At 34.7% G+C, this 15,443-nt stretch overlaps 3 protein-coding genes across 6 annotated transcripts; 1 reads left to right on the top strand and 2 right to left on the bottom strand.

Moving 5' to 3' along the window:
• Positions 1 to 441: 441 nt before the first annotated feature.
• On the top strand, positions 442 to 5,170 carry LOC140979936 (probable protein phosphatase 2C 59). Of its 4 annotated transcripts, none has more exons than XM_073445596.1 (9): positions 442 to 598; positions 1,006 to 1,331; positions 2,188 to 2,315; positions 3,221 to 3,319; positions 3,439 to 3,576; positions 3,857 to 3,943; positions 4,039 to 4,130; positions 4,341 to 4,415; positions 4,820 to 5,170. In XM_073445596.1, the coding sequence occupies exons 2-9, from the start codon at positions 1,249 to 1,251 to the stop codon at positions 4,982 to 4,984; spliced, it is 867 nt and encodes a 288-aa protein (XP_073301697.1). In that variant the 5' UTR covers positions 442 to 598; positions 1,006 to 1,248; the 3' UTR covers positions 4,985 to 5,170. The 4 variants fall into 4 exon arrangements, with proteins under 4 accessions (XP_073301697.1, XP_073301698.1, XP_073301696.1 ...); XM_073445597.1 differs by having other exon boundaries at positions 443 to 598; positions 2,188 to 2,228; positions 3,418 to 3,576; positions 4,820 to 5,167; XM_073445595.1 differs by having other exon boundaries at positions 443 to 598; positions 3,418 to 3,576; positions 4,820 to 5,166.
• Positions 5,171 to 5,395: 225 nt separating this feature from the next.
• LOC140978424 (ubiquitin-NEDD8-like protein RUB2) lies at positions 5,396 to 7,442 on the bottom strand. Its single transcript, XM_073443436.1, has 3 exons — positions 7,189 to 7,442; positions 6,095 to 6,354; positions 5,396 to 5,752 (listed from the first exon to the last, which is right to left on the bottom strand). Exons 1-3 carry the CDS (start codon positions 7,279 to 7,281, stop codon positions 5,641 to 5,643), a joined length of 465 nt encoding a protein of 154 aa, XP_073299537.1. The 5' UTR covers positions 7,282 to 7,442; the 3' UTR covers positions 5,396 to 5,640.
• A 3,262-nt stretch (positions 7,443 to 10,704) lies between these two features.
• Positions 10,705 to 14,470, bottom strand: LOC140979937 (uncharacterized). The gene is made up of 6 exons (XM_073445599.1): positions 14,357 to 14,470; positions 14,153 to 14,283; positions 13,932 to 14,054; positions 11,671 to 13,189; positions 11,124 to 11,375; positions 10,705 to 11,049 (listed from the first exon to the last, which is right to left on the bottom strand). Exons 1-4 carry the CDS (start codon positions 14,363 to 14,365, stop codon positions 11,767 to 11,769), a joined length of 1,686 nt encoding a protein of 561 aa, XP_073301700.1. The 5' UTR covers positions 14,366 to 14,470; the 3' UTR covers positions 10,705 to 11,049; positions 11,124 to 11,375; positions 11,671 to 11,766.
• Positions 14,471 to 15,443: the final 973 nt, after the last annotated feature.

Raw genomic sequence — 15,443 nt, forward strand, 5'->3', positions numbered from 1 at the left:
TTTTTATTTTGAATTCAAATAATTACATAATATAATATATAAGCTTATACATGAATTTAGATAATTACATGAACAAAAAGTACTAATATTTGTTTTCTAAAAAAAAATGTACTCAATCTTTTCTGAAATAAAATATTATCTCAGCATGGTTGGGAATTAAATGAGAATGAACTTAAATGGACACCTCTTTTTATGCTTGGGAGCCAAGTGTATGGCAACCGCAATTCAAGTTACACCAATTTTTGTCGTTTGCTCTCCTCTCAGACGAGCTCATTTTTCGGCTAACATAGTACTCAAAATTAAATAAAAATAATAATTTCAAAAAAAAAACTAACAATTATTATTTGACAATAATAAATTCCCAAACAAACGAATAAAAATGATCACCATATTATTTAAAGAAATATTTTTTCTGTTTCTTGAAAATATATTATGATATTAGTAAAGAATCCAAGAAAGAAATTAAAAACTTTACACAATTTGGATTGATTGAATAAATCAATTTCAGCTTGGTCTTTTCCATTTTGCTTTCCATCTTTCAAGCTTATTCTTCTCTCTCATCATGATCATGTCTCTCATCTCCAACTCCTGCCTCCAGGTCCGCTGTCTCTGCATCTCCCTATTTCTCTACACACACACATTCAAGATATAGCATTCAATTTACGATGCATAATTTTCATGCATTCTTTCTCTGTGTTCTTATACGCGTGCAAAATGATACAAAGTGATCAAGAAGTTTATTGAACCGTATTTCATTTTTGAAGCCAAGAAATATATGTAGAAGGAAAATATAATTCTTGTTTTATGGTTTTGATGTATGTTAACAGATACATATGTACACAGGCAAATCTTTTCCGCCTTTTAGATTAGATGTTTTAACTCTGTGATTGTGGGAGTTCTTCATTTTTATGTTTCATAATATGTCTCTAGTTTCTTATAAATCTATTCATGAATATCAAGTTTGATGGGATTTGTTTCATTTATCTTTTTTATTTTGGTTGGCAGGTTGGATTTTGAAATGCGATACTGGAATTGAAATTACCTCACATGCTGTGATGGTGTGAGCTTCTTCGTCTGTGCTCTTCTTTACACCAATTAGCTAAGAAAATTCGCATTTTGGGTTGTCTAGATTTGTTAGTCACAGATATAAGAGGAAAAATTTGGTTATTTTCTCATTGGACTTGGAAAGATAAAAAAATAAAAGCCATAGAGGATTGAAATTTAAAATTTAAGATAAAGATTGGTTATATGGGTTATCTGAATTCAGTGTTGCCACAATCAACAAACCAAATCCATGTCGACGATGCCCCGGTCAGTGGTGGCGGCCTCAGGTTATTATATTCTTCTCTTAGCCGTTCTATTTATTGTTTTTGAAATTTTTACCATTTTCTTGCCAAAGCCCTAAATCAAGAGTTACCCCAAAATACTAGTTAGTTTGGCTGGTTTGAATTGGGTCCTACAGCTGTATGTGCGCGTGTGTATAGTATTTATGCAATAATTTGCACGATCTTGTTCTAAATTTGAACTTGCAGTTGTGCTTTGTATGTGATAGAATAATTATATGGAGGTGATAAATTTCCATTGCCTTTTTGTTTGGCTCGTGTGTCAATCTTGAGTTTGGTAAGTTAAAAGTGGTCGGTGGCTTTGTTCTGTGACGTCTTATTCGGTCTGGTTTCTGTCGGGTCGGCTGAGAATCGGGGTTTGTTTTCATGTGTCAGAGTTTTGGTCATTGAGTTTTCAAAGCATGTGCGATGAGGCAGCATTTAATTGCTTACGTCTGATAATGGAAACTCCTATTTGGGCTGTGTTTGTCAATGTGCGTGTGCGGATACCGTTGAGATCACCCTGTCTGCTAAGTAAAAAACTTATAAAACTAATTTTTAGTTTTTTGCCCTGTATTATCGTTTCTTTATATATTGTTCGTCCTTTTCGATATTAGGAATTTGATAACGTAAATCTAACAAGGAAAATGGTCTTGTTATTTACAACTGTTTAAATTCGTATAATATAGTGGTTATGGTTTACAAGCATTATGATTTGTTCATTGAGATTTTTCTTTTTAGTTTCTTAAATTTGTTCATTATTGATGTTTGTGGTTTCAAGGATTCGGTGATATTTCCATTGCACCAATGAAGAAAAGGTCATGTGCAATGCTGTGTAACTTTGATGTATCATACCTTCTTGCAGTCACAATGGAAAATTTAGCTATGGATACTCAAGTTTTCCAGGTAAAAGATCTTCAATGGAGGATTTTTACGACACGAGGATTGATGGTGTGGAGGGGGAGGTGGTTGGTCTCTTTGGAGTATTTGACGGTCTCTCTCTCTCTCTCTCACACACACATACACACACGCACAAACATGGACACACCACATTCTAGGCACTGGCTCATACATGCTGTTCTGTGCATGGGTGAAAGTTTTGGGAAAAGAACTCATTCTTTCGTCCATGGTTTGTGGAACCCATAAAGTCGTCCTTTAATTCAACATTTTAAATCTTTCACGGAGCTTGGATGTGGTCGAATGTGATTTTCTCTTTCACTCTGCATTTCAGTTCAGCATGAAACTTGAAACATTATATATTGGGAAGCGAAGGTCTTGTTGGTCTGCTGGGTCCACCCGTGTCATAAAAATCAAGAGCAGAAGAAAGAAACTTTGCGAGTCCTACAAAATATTTAAAATGAGTACATAAAAGACTTACCTTTGGAGATTGTTTTGACATAGATTGCCTTTTCGAATAAACCCTTTGAACTTGTTTCTTCTTCTCTTCTGCCTTTAGCTTAGCAACGCTTGGCCTGTAAAGAATCACGGTTCTACCGATCTGCCCAACGATTATCGAACCAGTTGATAATAAGTGGCAAAAATGTTATATGCAACAGCTATCAAAATTAATTTTTTCATTAGTATAATATTACTACAATCATAAAATGAGTTTGCCGTAGAGTTTACTCGAAACAAAGTGTCAGTAATAATAAACTCATTAAAATTTACACATTTATGCTATGGAGTTGCAGACAAATTTCTTGCACCTAACCCTTTAAGGACTCTGTTTTACTACCATATGACTTAATGATAATTCCACAAGTTTGCGTGAACAGTTGCTGTCTGGTTTGTTGCATCATGTCAGAATTTTTTGGAATTTTTAGTATTTATCTTTGCTGTAGAGAGATGGATGGTTTGGAGCCTTTATTTACGTAATGTACCCTTTTTTTTTTATTTAGGTCATGGGGGAGCTCGAGCTGCAGAATATGTCAAGCAAAACCTTTTTAGTTATCTGATCAGGCACCCAAAGTTTATTTCTGCTACCAAATCTGCTATAGGTATGTGATTGTATTGCTACGATGTTTACGACTTAGCGCTCTATAGGTCAATTTTTACTTGCTCTTACTTCATTTTTTCGGTATGTTTCCCTTTACAGCTGATGCATACTGTCATACAGACTCAGAGTTCCTGAAATCAGAAAACAATCAGAATAGGGATGCTGGGTCGACTGCTTCCACTGCAATCCTTGTTGGGGACCGTTTGTTGGTAGCAAATGTTGGGGATTCGAGGGCTGTTATTTCCAGGGGTGGCAAGGGTAGCATTCTTTTTTTTAATTAATCTCTTTTCAATCACCTGAAACAAACTCAATTTTCCCTGCTTAAATTTTTTTTTTTCTTGGGGTGGGGGACCAAAAATTTCTTTACATCAGTGCTTAGTTTAAAACATGAAATCAGGAGCCATAAATATATCGAACTATAAGATATGTCATACTGTTGGATCAGCTGATTAGCCATAAATCTTCTTATTTCGTTACTCCGAGATATTCTCTGGAGTATATTGTATGATTTGATTAAATGTTTATTTATATCTTGCAGCCATTGCTGTCTCTCGAGATCACAAACCAGACCAAACAGATGAGAGGCAGCGAATTGAAGATGCTGGAGGTTTTGTGATGTGGGCAGGTAGAAAAAGATGGTCATGTTCTATTCATCCGAGGTTTCTGAGGAATGTCGTGTCATTATTTTTTGGCTTTCTTTTCTTTGGATATTGCCTGCAGGAACTTGGAGAGTGGGAGGAGTGCTGGCTGTATCTCGAGCATTTGGTGATAGACTGTTGAAGCAGTATGTGGTTGCTGATCCAGAAATTAGGGTATGGTGTAAGAATTTTGGTGAAAAAATGTATACATATAGGATAAAATTGACACTGTTGAAGCAGTATGTAGCCATTTCTCGAGACTTTTTAGCAGATTATAGTATGTTCTCTGTTGAAAAGAAATCTGAAAAAAATATTCTGCCTATATAGGAAGCTGCAGACGAAATCCAATATCTAACCAACAATATCATTGTTTGAATTCCACAGGAGGAAAAAGTTGATGACACCCTCGAGTTTCTTATCCTCGCGAGTGATGGACTTTGGGACGTAGTAACGAACCAGGTGACACATCTGTTTAGAAATTTTGATTCTTGAAGGCAATGAATGACTGAGTAGTTAACAAAATAACTTTGGTCAAATATTTTTTAAAAAATAATCTTCTCACGTGTGTTTGAATACATTCAAATAAAAGAAGGTTGTTTTTTAAAAATAAAATTTTACAAAAGTTATTCCCCCAGATATCTCATGACAGCCTAGTATTTCAGTTGGTGGGGTGGGGTGGGGGGTGGGGGGATCATGGATTTTGACAGTGCAAAACTTGTATTTTTAGAAATAACTCAAATTTTAATAATTTTAGGAGAGTGATTTGATTCCCGTAACTCGCTCCCTTATGGATAACGCATATATTTCATGTCCTCACCTTGATTCAGGTCAACTTTTTTTGGTTTATATCATTTTTTTCCCAGGAAGCCGTTTCCATGACTAAACCGATCCAAGAACCTGAAGAAGCAGCGAAACGGCTGATGCAGGAAGCATATAAGAGAGGCAGCGCTGACAACATAACCATTGTCGTGGTCCGGTTTCTTGCTAACCATCCCGAACCCTCAAATAACAACTCTGGATTAAATTGAAAATATATCCGGCTCGGTTTGTTCCAACTCTTTATTTAAGAAGTGATTTAGACCTGAAGAACGTGTAACTTTAGATTTCCCACTTAACGAGTAACCCTTAAATTTGATGTGAAGTTTTTAGAGCCTTTGGTATATCTTTATCTGGATCTTGTTGCCACATTTTTCTTGAAGGTTGTGCTCTCTATCTTCTATATATCTTTCATCCACTGTTAATACGAGACGATTTAACAATATGTTGTAAACAGATGGTTTTAAGTACTAAAATATGACTCGTGGTTTTTTAACTTTTGAAAAATCTAATAATTTATTATTATTTTACCTCAATATCTTCGATATACGACAAACATCACAAACGCAGAAATCATTCTCATAGCTCCGGCAAGAAGTAAAGGATTACGTAACACTTTGAGGTGATTGCCAAAACCCATAGATTGAGATACGAAACTCGATCCAATTTGAGGATTCGACGATGAGATTTTACATGATTCAAAATTGTACGAGAACACAACGCAAGATGATCATACACAAGTGGAGATAAGATAAAACTTCCTGAATGCTAGAATTCTACGGATTTTTAACCGGAATTATTGGTTTCCAGAGAGTACATCAAATTTTAGCAGTTCACTGCAAATTGTTCGAAAAACCCAAGCAACTGTCTAAAGACAACCACCCCTCAAAGCAAGAACAAGATGAAGAACAGAGCCACCTTCGATGTTGTAATCCTTGGCAGTTTTGTCGTCTGCAAGCTGCTTTCCAGCATATATAAGCCTAAAGGAAAACGTGGCAGATTAATCGTGTTAGCAATGATAGTTGGAGAATACCTGTTTTATATGTGCATTTTATTTCTCCAATATTCGAGGCTATAGTTCTGCAGTAAAAGGATTTGAGATAACTGAACTATAGCTAACTAGACCAACAAAATAAATGGAGATTTATATCGAGAATTTGAACTTATTGTTACCCATAAGCACTTCATTCCAAAAGGTAAAAAGATTTAATGGCATCGGAACTGAAAAATTGATTGGTATGGCATAGAACATCTCAACGTCAAGTGAGAAAATAAACAAAGATAACAATAACGCTAAATCAATTAAAGAAAACATGACTAACCTTTGTTGCACAGGAGGAATTCCTTCCTTCTCCTCGACTCGTTCCTTGATCCGGTCAATGGTATCAGTAGGCTCAATGTCGATTTCAATTTCCTTTCCAGTAAGGGTCTTAACTTTTATCATTGTTCCTCCCCTAAGTCTCAAAACGAGGTGAAGAGTTGATTCTTTCTGGATATTGTAATCTGCCAAGGTTCTGCCATCTTCCAACTGTTTACCCGCAAATATGAGCCTCTGCTGGTCTGGAGCTATGCCTTCCTTGTCCTAAGACCAGTAATTCTCCCGTTTGTTTAATTGTAGAATACAATGCAGGTATGATAGAAGGAAAAAAAAACACTGCTCATACTAAAATTCAGAAACCAAAAACAGAATCTTTCTTTTCATGTTTCAGCACTACCATCCAGCCATTCCTCAAACAAGAAAAAAAGGTAAAAGAGGAGCAATGGTCAAGCATATGTCTTCTATTGCATGTATTCAATCTTTTCCCCAACAGCAACTAGGATAGGATCAGGGAAATCAAAATTGGCAGAGATCGTCGAGGGGTAGGGGGTAGCTTTTTATAAAATTACAGTTATACTCTTTTTCACTAGAGAGGGGTGATTGCTCTCTCACAACCTGCCTGAGAACGTCCCCTCCTCTCCCAACTCGATATGTTTGTTCAATAATAAACGATCATCAAAATTTTACCTATAACATATACCTGAACAAGTATGTAACCAATTAATAACTTTCAGGCGTATCATAATCTAGTGCACTCGTGTATATTCCCACCAAGATTCATCCATGATCGTGGCAGATATTAGCAACTGAACAACTGATCATTCAAGCTCCTTCAAAAAATATACACAATTTGATGCAAACTTTTCCTCTCATAAAGATAACAACAAATTGCTAGAATCCAACTAATTCAATCAACATCATCAGCAACTACAAAACAGGAAAACAAAAGGAACAGGCTTGACCAACAAGCATAACAGCAACAGAGACGAACCAAAAAGAACATAATTGGATAAAAAAACTCGAAAAAACCAAAATGATGATCGACACAAAAGAAGGAAAATCGACAACAGTAATAAATAAATAGGAAAACGATCAGACCTGAATCTTGGCCTTGACGATGTCGATGGTGTCACTGCTTTCGACCTCGAGCGTTATAGTTTTTCCAGTTAGGGTTTTTACAAAGATCTGCATCTTGAATTCGAGCCCTCTCAAATCGTTGAACTTGAACGCTAATTCCTCTGAAAATGGACCGCGTACTATCAGATTGCCAGAACCAATTCTGGTCTATCACTTTATATATTGCGGTTCTTTGCGGGTCAGGAATTTTTTCGAAGCTTACCCGGTTCTGAATTCAGAGTTCGGTATCAAAATATTTATCTTCTAATTAAAATTTAAATGATGCACATAAAGGCTTTTGATGAGACGATATAGCAGATGTATACGTGAGATGTGTCGATTTAATCTATATAATATTTTTTATTAATAGAATTGGTTGTCTATCACATAAAATTAATTCGTAAAACGGTGTCGTATGAGTTTTGTTTCGTAAAAATAATTTATGTATGATGTTGGTACCAAATAATTGAACTATATTATCTAATATAGTTAAACTTTGCAAGGTTTTTTTTTAGTCTATGGTATGCTTTTACCATGTTCTAGTTTATAAATCAAGTTGGTGAGGCTTTAAAAAAAAAAATCAAGTTTGTAAACCACAACTTGATGAGAAATCATTAAACTTGACAAATCGAATAAAAAAGTTTGGCCAAAACTTGTGTGAGACAGTCTCACGGGTCATATTTTGTGAGACGGATCTCTTATTTGGGTCATTCATGGAAAAGTATTATTTTTTATGCTAAAAGTATTATTTTTTATTGTGAATATCGGTAGGATTGACCCGTCTCACAGATAAAGATTCGTGAGACCGTCTAATAAGAGACCTACTCAAAAAGTTTTGCCCAAATTTATGAATTACCTTTGTGGCTTTGCATCTATTTTTGCGAATCGAAATTCTTTCAACTTTAAATACAATAAACAATTTAAAAATATTTTGAACTTCAATATTCTTAGTGTAGTGGAAGCATTTAATTCACAAGGAATGAGAATATTTGAAACGTCAATATCTTAAAAAGATACCCTTTTTTTTAGAGTAGGTATTTTGTGAAAGACGATCTCACGAATCTTTATCTTTGAGACGTCAGACGAGTCAACCCTATCGATATTCACAATAAAAAGTAATATTTTTAATAGATGACTCAAATAAGATATTCATCTCATAAAATACGACCCGTGAGATCGTTTCTCACAAATATTTACCGTCTAGGCATTGAAGGCTTAAACATTTATTTATCGGCTTATTATAACATGCTATATTTTTTACTAATTCCTTCATATATTTCGTAATTAAAAATATTTAGTTATTATTTTTAAAAAAATGTAATTAGTTATTAAAAATATAGTTTAAATAGAAAGCCTATTCTTATTGGAAAGCCCATTAATCATTTGTAGCCCGGTTGATATGGGTCATTCTTGTGACTGCCTTTTCTTTCAAGATATTTTTTCTCCTCTAGTCAGATGAAAATGTGTTGGGAAAAGTATTTATAAAAAGTTTTTACAAAAATATTTTTGCAAAATTTTTAAAAATTGTTTAAGAACAAATATATATTTTATCAATTATTTAATAAAAACATTTTTACAGTTAAAAATAATATGTTTTGATTTTGATCATTATTTTCATTTTTAAAAACATTAAAAAAAACACATCTCAATTGTTTTTTAAAAATTATATTGGGATAACACTTTTATAAAATATTTTCAAAAAATTTTACAAAAAATTTATTCAGAGGCATACTTTAAGTTTTTTTACTTACAAAGTACTAAAAACGTTGTTAAAGTATTTGTACAAACGAAATCTAATCGTTTCGAATTGTTTTTTTTAAGGCTAATTTTTTCTAGCTATTTTCGTGTGGCTATCTATATATGTGTTTCCTCTATCACCAATCGCCGTAGTCTTATGCCGCATTAATTGTTTGAATTTGCTTAGATTTCAAAGAGTAATTACTAAATTTGAAAAACATTTCTTAAAAAAAAAAAGCATTTCAAGTTCTAATAATTCAAACAAACTACATATGCAAAACAAGATGCATTGAAGGTAATGCATGTTTTTTTTTCCTTATCTTGAAGTTGGATTCAATATTACATTAACATCCACCAAACTTCAAAAACTCGAAATCCCTTATTGATATTGTTAAAACTCAATGAAGAGAAGAACTTTAATCGGTTCGGCCAAGCTTCCGGCCTACGTTCACTGGAAGAAAACAACCACCGTTATTGATCAATTCAAGAGAGATTTTACAAGTACGAGTCGATGACAATGAAAGAATTACAATCGAGTCTATTCCCTCAATCTCACAAACTTTATCTCTGTTCCTTGCACTTTCTTGGATCTCTGTGAATCGGTGATGGTGCAGTCTTCCGGTTACCAAGCTTTCCCGTGCTGTTCAATATAATATAGAACTCAAGATTCCAACTAACTTCCTTTCGTTTATTGTCATTAACCAAAAGAAATAAGTGCCCCATTATATTCTTACAGCGTACCAACTTGTGAGACACCATCTGAACAGAAAAAAGATCTTTGATCCTCCAAGGTGGCAAGGTCTCACAGCATTCCCACGAGTTATGATCAAGATTATAACCCAAAATTGAGCTTGCGTGGACTCTCACCGAGTCTTAGAAAACAACAGCCTGAACGTCACTTAGAACACGAGATGATCAAGATTAGAAAGTGAGGACTACACAAAACGAGGCATCATCTTAAGCAATGAAGGGATCGACTTCAAGCTCCGAGCGCTTTGCAAATCTCCCTTTAATTCTTGGCCTTGTCTCGGCATAGGCCTTTCTCTTGTGTATTGAATTTCATTCGAAAACACTTGTGGGCTCAGAGAGTACAAAAATATTTTTTGAGGCAATAAGTGACTGCAGAAAAACAAAAATTGGTCTGATAAAAACTTGACACAAATACGACTATGCAGTTGGGATTAAAAAACAAGTTTTATTATAACCCGATTGACTTTATTATGATAATTTATTTTTATAGCACTAATAATCTACGTTCAATTAATAAAATTGTCATTGGAAGTGGTGATGGTAGACTTGGGATGGGCATTATGGGAGTTGACAACCAAAACTAAGGCCAGTTGGTGTGTTCAAAATTGACATATTTTTCGGGTTCCAACTGAAAACTTGGTCAATTTTGATTTGGCTCCATTCATTTCTCAAAAAAAATTGCCTCCAATATTGAATTTATGCCCAAAACCATTAATAAATAAAATAATAACACTTTGTCCTATACTGGTTTGTCACCGGTTATTTTTTAAAGCAGATAATATAACATGAAATTATTTGCAAGATTTTGTTTGCATTTGCTTTTCTATAACTGGAATATTCTCAGGATGGCTTTCATAAAAAAAATATTATTTTTTCTAATTTTTCCCTACCAACTATAAAAATTATAATGGATCAATTCCAGAAATACGGGGCATAAATTTACCATTCTGTTTCATTACGAAAATTGGCAAGCATTTATCATGATTTCAAAATAGATACAATAGACGCATATAGACAATGAAATGAGATACATTTTTGAACAGACATTGAGAAAATCTACATTAATCATAATCTTTTTTACATCTTTAGCATTTCTCCATCCTTGGCCATAGGATCATTCTATGTTGCATCAACTCTTGGATTTTTATATCCAATACTGATCCTCAATATACACTGCGAAAGGTGTGGATCACCCTTCAACAAATCCAAGAATTAATGTCCGAGTTGAATTACATGGAATCATTTCATATCCTCTTATCACATTTATTTACCTCTGGTTTCTGCAAACCATTGCGCAATTATTCCAGCATCTTGATCTGTGAGCTCGTGTTTTTTAGTACCACCTTCTGGATGCGCCTAAAACGTATTTTGAACTTTATCAGGCACCGTGTTTTGGTGAAACTAGTATAGAAAAACGGTAATTTAAAAACCTTATCTCTCTCCTGACATCATTAGATAACTCCAACTTCAAGTTTGTGGCGTTGAATCCGACACTCGTCTGTTTACAAATATCCTCACACTTTATCTACAACGGGCATCTGCTGCTTTCATGCCAATGATGGAAGTTATTATCCAATTTGAAAGGAGCCACCATGAACGCCTCAAATCCAAAGCCAATGCCATTTTCTCCATGGTTCTGGCTCGCAAATGCTTCAACAAGGCAGGCCTCGTCCATTTCGACTCTAGAATTCAACCAATTTTTAAGTTATGTTGCTAAAATCCAGGAAGCAAGAAAAGTAAATTTGAGACAAAAGACAATAACAACGTGCAAGTGAAATATAAGAGCTCGATCCCTAATTACTTGCATTCTAAACATAAGATAAAAAGTTACTGGTTATTTAGAAAATAATAAATAACATTGGAAATAAAAACGTTGAGAAGAAAGAAAAATAAGAGTGAAAAACGGTTTGAATAAATGGAGAATCAAAATAATAGAAACAGAGAGGACAAAAAGGTAGAACAGTTGTGAAAGCATACCTCAACTAGAAATCCAAGCTGCAACATACCAAGCGAAAGCTTCATACAAATGTGAAAGCTTTTGGTTGCTGACATGTAATTAAATATTAAAACCACTCAAATTCCTTTCTTTAACCATATCAAGTAAAGATCAAATACTTTATCTAGCTCTCTCATCTTGAAGTATCTCTTCATTAGTATAAGAAACGGAATATGATCCATTCGTAAACCAGACCAAAGCACCTTTAAAAAGAGCTCTTCTGCCTTCTTCATGCTACCTCGTAAACAGTAATGCTTAAGTAATATAGTGTAAGTTACAATATCTGGATCACACCCTTTCCTGAGCATCTCATCATGTAGTTGGAGAGCAGAACTTAAGAGACCAATATTACAAGCAACACCAATCAACATATTGTAAGTGACTAAATCAGGGAAAACACCATTTAATAGCATCTCTTTCTTCAGGTAATGAACCTGATCGATATTTCCATGTCTTACTTGTGCGTGAATCAGGGCATTGTAAGTGTAAATATTAGGTAGTACACCAAGTTCAACCATTAGATTTCTCACAGACAATGCCTTATGTATGTCTCCACATTTTCCAAAGGCCTGAATTATGACATTGAAAATGAGAGGATCTGGTCTGATGGAGAACTCTAACATGTGACAAAGAAAATTATTAGCTCTAACTGCATCCCCATTAATGCACAAACCTTGGATAATCATTTTGTATGTGACGTGATCAGGGGAAACACCCATCATTGACATATCACCAAAAACATAACATGCCTCGTTGATCCTGCCTGCCTTGCAAAGCTTGCCAATTAGTGTATTATACGTAATAACATCAGGAAGATGACCACTTTTAAACATTTGGCACAACGATTTATATGCACCTTTCATGCCTCCGATAGCAGAGCGTCCATGAATGATAACATTATATGCTACAACATCAGCCTCTATACCCCTTAAGACTACATCATTCCAACAAGTGAGCGCTTCAAGCGTGTTCCCAGTCTTGAAGTGACCGTCCATGAGGATAGTTGAAGTGATTAACTCTGAGGTTTCCCCATCATTATCATCTCCCAGTATCTTCTCAAGAAGCTTTCTCGCATCCTCTAACAAACCCTTCTGGCAAAGGGCATGCACGAGAATATTACACGAGACTCTGTTTGGCCTGATTCCATGATTAGCCATGGTAGAAAAAAGATCCAGACCCTTATCCACTTTATTGACAAGACAATAACCGTTCATTAAAGTGTTAAAAGTAGCGCAAGTAGGAAAGGGTCCCTGGAATATCATCTCCCTAACAAGCCACTCTGCCTTCCCTAAGTCACCGCTTTTGCATATTGCATTTAAAAGGTAATTGTGAGTTACAACATCAGGAAGTCTAAGCTGCTGAACCATATTAGTCCAAATGTATATGGCTGCTCCTAACTTACCTTCCAAACACAAAGACCTTATAAGAGTTATATCACCACTGTAATCTGTTTCCAAGATAGCACCACAACCCCTTGTATGAACCCAACTTATGCTTTCCCTGCATATATTTTGAGTTTGAGTTAAATACATGCGATAAACATTAATAGAAGCTATCATGCTCAGAAGTCGTTAATGGATGCCAAGTTTGTCATAGTTTTCTCACATAACTTCAACATAATGATTAACAAATTTGATCTTTAGGTGAAATTCAACATTATGGTCAGTGACTCGGTCTAAAGATAATGGTGTCACAAGATTTTGAATTAATATCAGACGGTTTAAGTTTTAGTTTCAGACTTTCGGTGACTCCTAATACACAGAATAGCCCATCGCACCTACCACCATCAAATTATGCTTGTGAATAACAACTAATTCGGTACTAAAAAGGATAAATTTCTGTGGCAAGGTCCAATGCACGAGTAGAAATATATTGAACTAGGTATCTCAATCTCTCCTAGACACGGGCTTAAAATTCCTGTATTCGAAAGCCGCAAGCAATGCAAATTTCCGAGTACCATCTACTGTAAATTACACTAATAATATCTAACTAAAATCGAGAAAAAATAAGGAAACTGAGCCAGAGCAAACAACTCCTCAACTGAAATGCATATCGAATAAAATTAAGAAACAGACTGGAAAACTACGTTGATCCGGAGCAAAATAACTTCTCAATTAAAAATAAATAAATTTGATGTTTATTTCTTTTTGTAGGAAAAAAGTTCGTCCCTGAGCATCGAACTTCAATTCATATGAGACCCAGATTTAAGAACAAGCAACCAATTAAAGTTGTCAAAACAAACCTCATTGCTTTTAAGCGATCTAAACTTCCTTTCAACAACGCATCCAACACGTTGAAAACTGCACCCCTCGGCTCTCCTTCGCCATCTGAGATTTCATTATCATTCTGAACGCTAATCACACACCTACTTCAAAAAATGTTGGAAAAAATATGACAATTTTTGTCAATCCACGCCTCCGAAATTGAAGATACGCGATCAAAAAATTCAAGAAATGCTCTTACCGAGATTCGATCAAGTCGAAGCTGTATTTCGAACAATAAAGAGAAATTAGGTCTCTCAATGACTCAATAATTTGGAAGCTCCCGCACAGTACTCGTAGAAGAAAATTAGATTCTTGAGCGGGGAATAAAAGCTGGAACTTAAATATTTAAAAAGTTAGAATCTGTACAGGCATTGCAATGGCAGAGAGAGCAACTTCCACTTACAGATTGCATTGGTTCCGGAGAATTGAACTGATTAGGGTGGCGACAGCGGTGGAGACGGCGGCCCCAAGCAGCTGCGAGCGGAAGGAATTGAGAGGACAGGCACTGAGGCTTTGAGACTAGATTCTAACTTGTAAGAAATAGAAACTTGGGCTCAAAATATTTGGGCCAACCCATTAGATTGTTTTAAAAAAATTCCCTACTCCATTGGATTCAAATTTTTTCTGGACCATTAGATCCATTGATTTAATTTTTTTTTTTATGGACCATTAGATTCTATTTTATATATGCATATATAGAAATATTTTAAAAGATTGATTTATTTTGAGAACAAAGTTAATTTCATCATAATCTTACACAACACATACATACATATATTATATTATATATATATAAAATTTTGGAGAAGGGTTTGTTATGAATTATAATCGAGTCTCACATCTGACAACTCGCACTACTTTTGGAGTTCACCGTCAAATGATCAGTAAGTAATAACAAAAAATTAAATTTTTTAAACAAACTATAGATAAAAAATTTCTTTTTCAAAAAGAAGGATTGAAATATAATTAGTTTCCTAATGAGTAATAAATCTTACAATTTAATTAAAAATACTATACATAATTAAGGTTTCTCGGGGGATATTGGCGTGCATTCCTCTAATAAGTACATTCGATAGTAGAAATGTATCCTCCTACGTGGGAATTGGGATGTGGTCCATAATATTTTCAATAAATCTCGTGTGAAAAACTCTTAATTAGGTTGCACTTCAGAAATGAATTTGAAATATATGAAATAATATATAAACATGCAAAAGTAAGAGTGTATGAAAATACTTCATTTGCAACACCTGATCACAAGAGGGCTGGTACTTACAATGATATGACATATCAAGTATACCTAGGAGTGAGTATCATCAGTACTGCTTTCAACTATTTGGAGGTGGGGAGGGTGATAAGAGTTTACATTTCAAGAAGTATGCGATCACATTCACTATTTAACTGATTATATGGCTATCCGATCCCTTTTTCTGATCAATGAACAGAAGAACTATATGCTGTTGCTGTAGATGTAACTATTTTAGCAAATAAGC

Source organism: Primulina huaijiensis, chromosome 6, assembly GCF_012295235.1.
Source record: "Primulina huaijiensis isolate GDHJ02 chromosome 6, ASM1229523v2, whole genome shotgun sequence".
NCBI classification, from domain to species: Eukaryota; Viridiplantae; Streptophyta; class Magnoliopsida; order Lamiales; family Gesneriaceae; genus Primulina; species Primulina huaijiensis.

What these genes read in the sequence shown, in the direction of transcription:
- LOC140978424 (XM_073443436.1), bottom strand. Translation starts at nt 7,281, where the DNA reads ATGCAGATCTTTGTAAAAACCCTAACTGGAAAAACTATAACGCTCGAG. An exon ending in TCGTCAAGGCCAAGATTCAG is followed by an intron (nt 6,355 to 7,188) that starts GTCTGATCGTTT and finishes TACTGGTCTTAG; the next exon opens with GACAAGGAAGGCATAGCTCC. An exon ending in ATTCCTCCTGTGCAACAAAG is followed by an intron (nt 5,753 to 6,094) that starts GTTAGTCATGTT and finishes GTTTTCCTTTAG; the next exon opens with GCTTATATATGCTGGAAAGC.
- LOC140979937 (XM_073445599.1), bottom strand. An exon ending in TTCGACTTGATCGAATCTCG is followed by an intron (nt 14,055 to 14,152) that starts GTAAGAGCATTT and finishes TTTTTGAAGTAG; the next exon opens with GTGTGTGATTAGCGTTCAGA. An exon ending in GATCGCTTAAAAGCAATGAG is followed by an intron (nt 13,190 to 13,931) that starts GTTTGTTTTGAC and finishes AAATATATGCAG; the next exon opens with GGAAAGCATAAGTTGGGTTC.
- LOC140979936 (XM_073445595.1), top strand. Translation starts at nt 1,249, where the DNA reads ATGGGTTATCTGAATTCAGTGTTGCCACAATCAACAAACCAAATCCAT. An exon ending in TCTCTTTGGAGTATTTGACG is followed by an intron (nt 2,316 to 3,220) that starts GTCTCTCTCTCT and finishes TTTTTTATTTAG; the next exon opens with GTCATGGGGGAGCTCGAGCT. An exon ending in GGGACGTAGTAACGAACCAG is followed by an intron (nt 4,416 to 4,819) that starts GTGACACATCTG and finishes TTTTTTTCCCAG; the next exon opens with GAAGCCGTTTCCATGACTAA.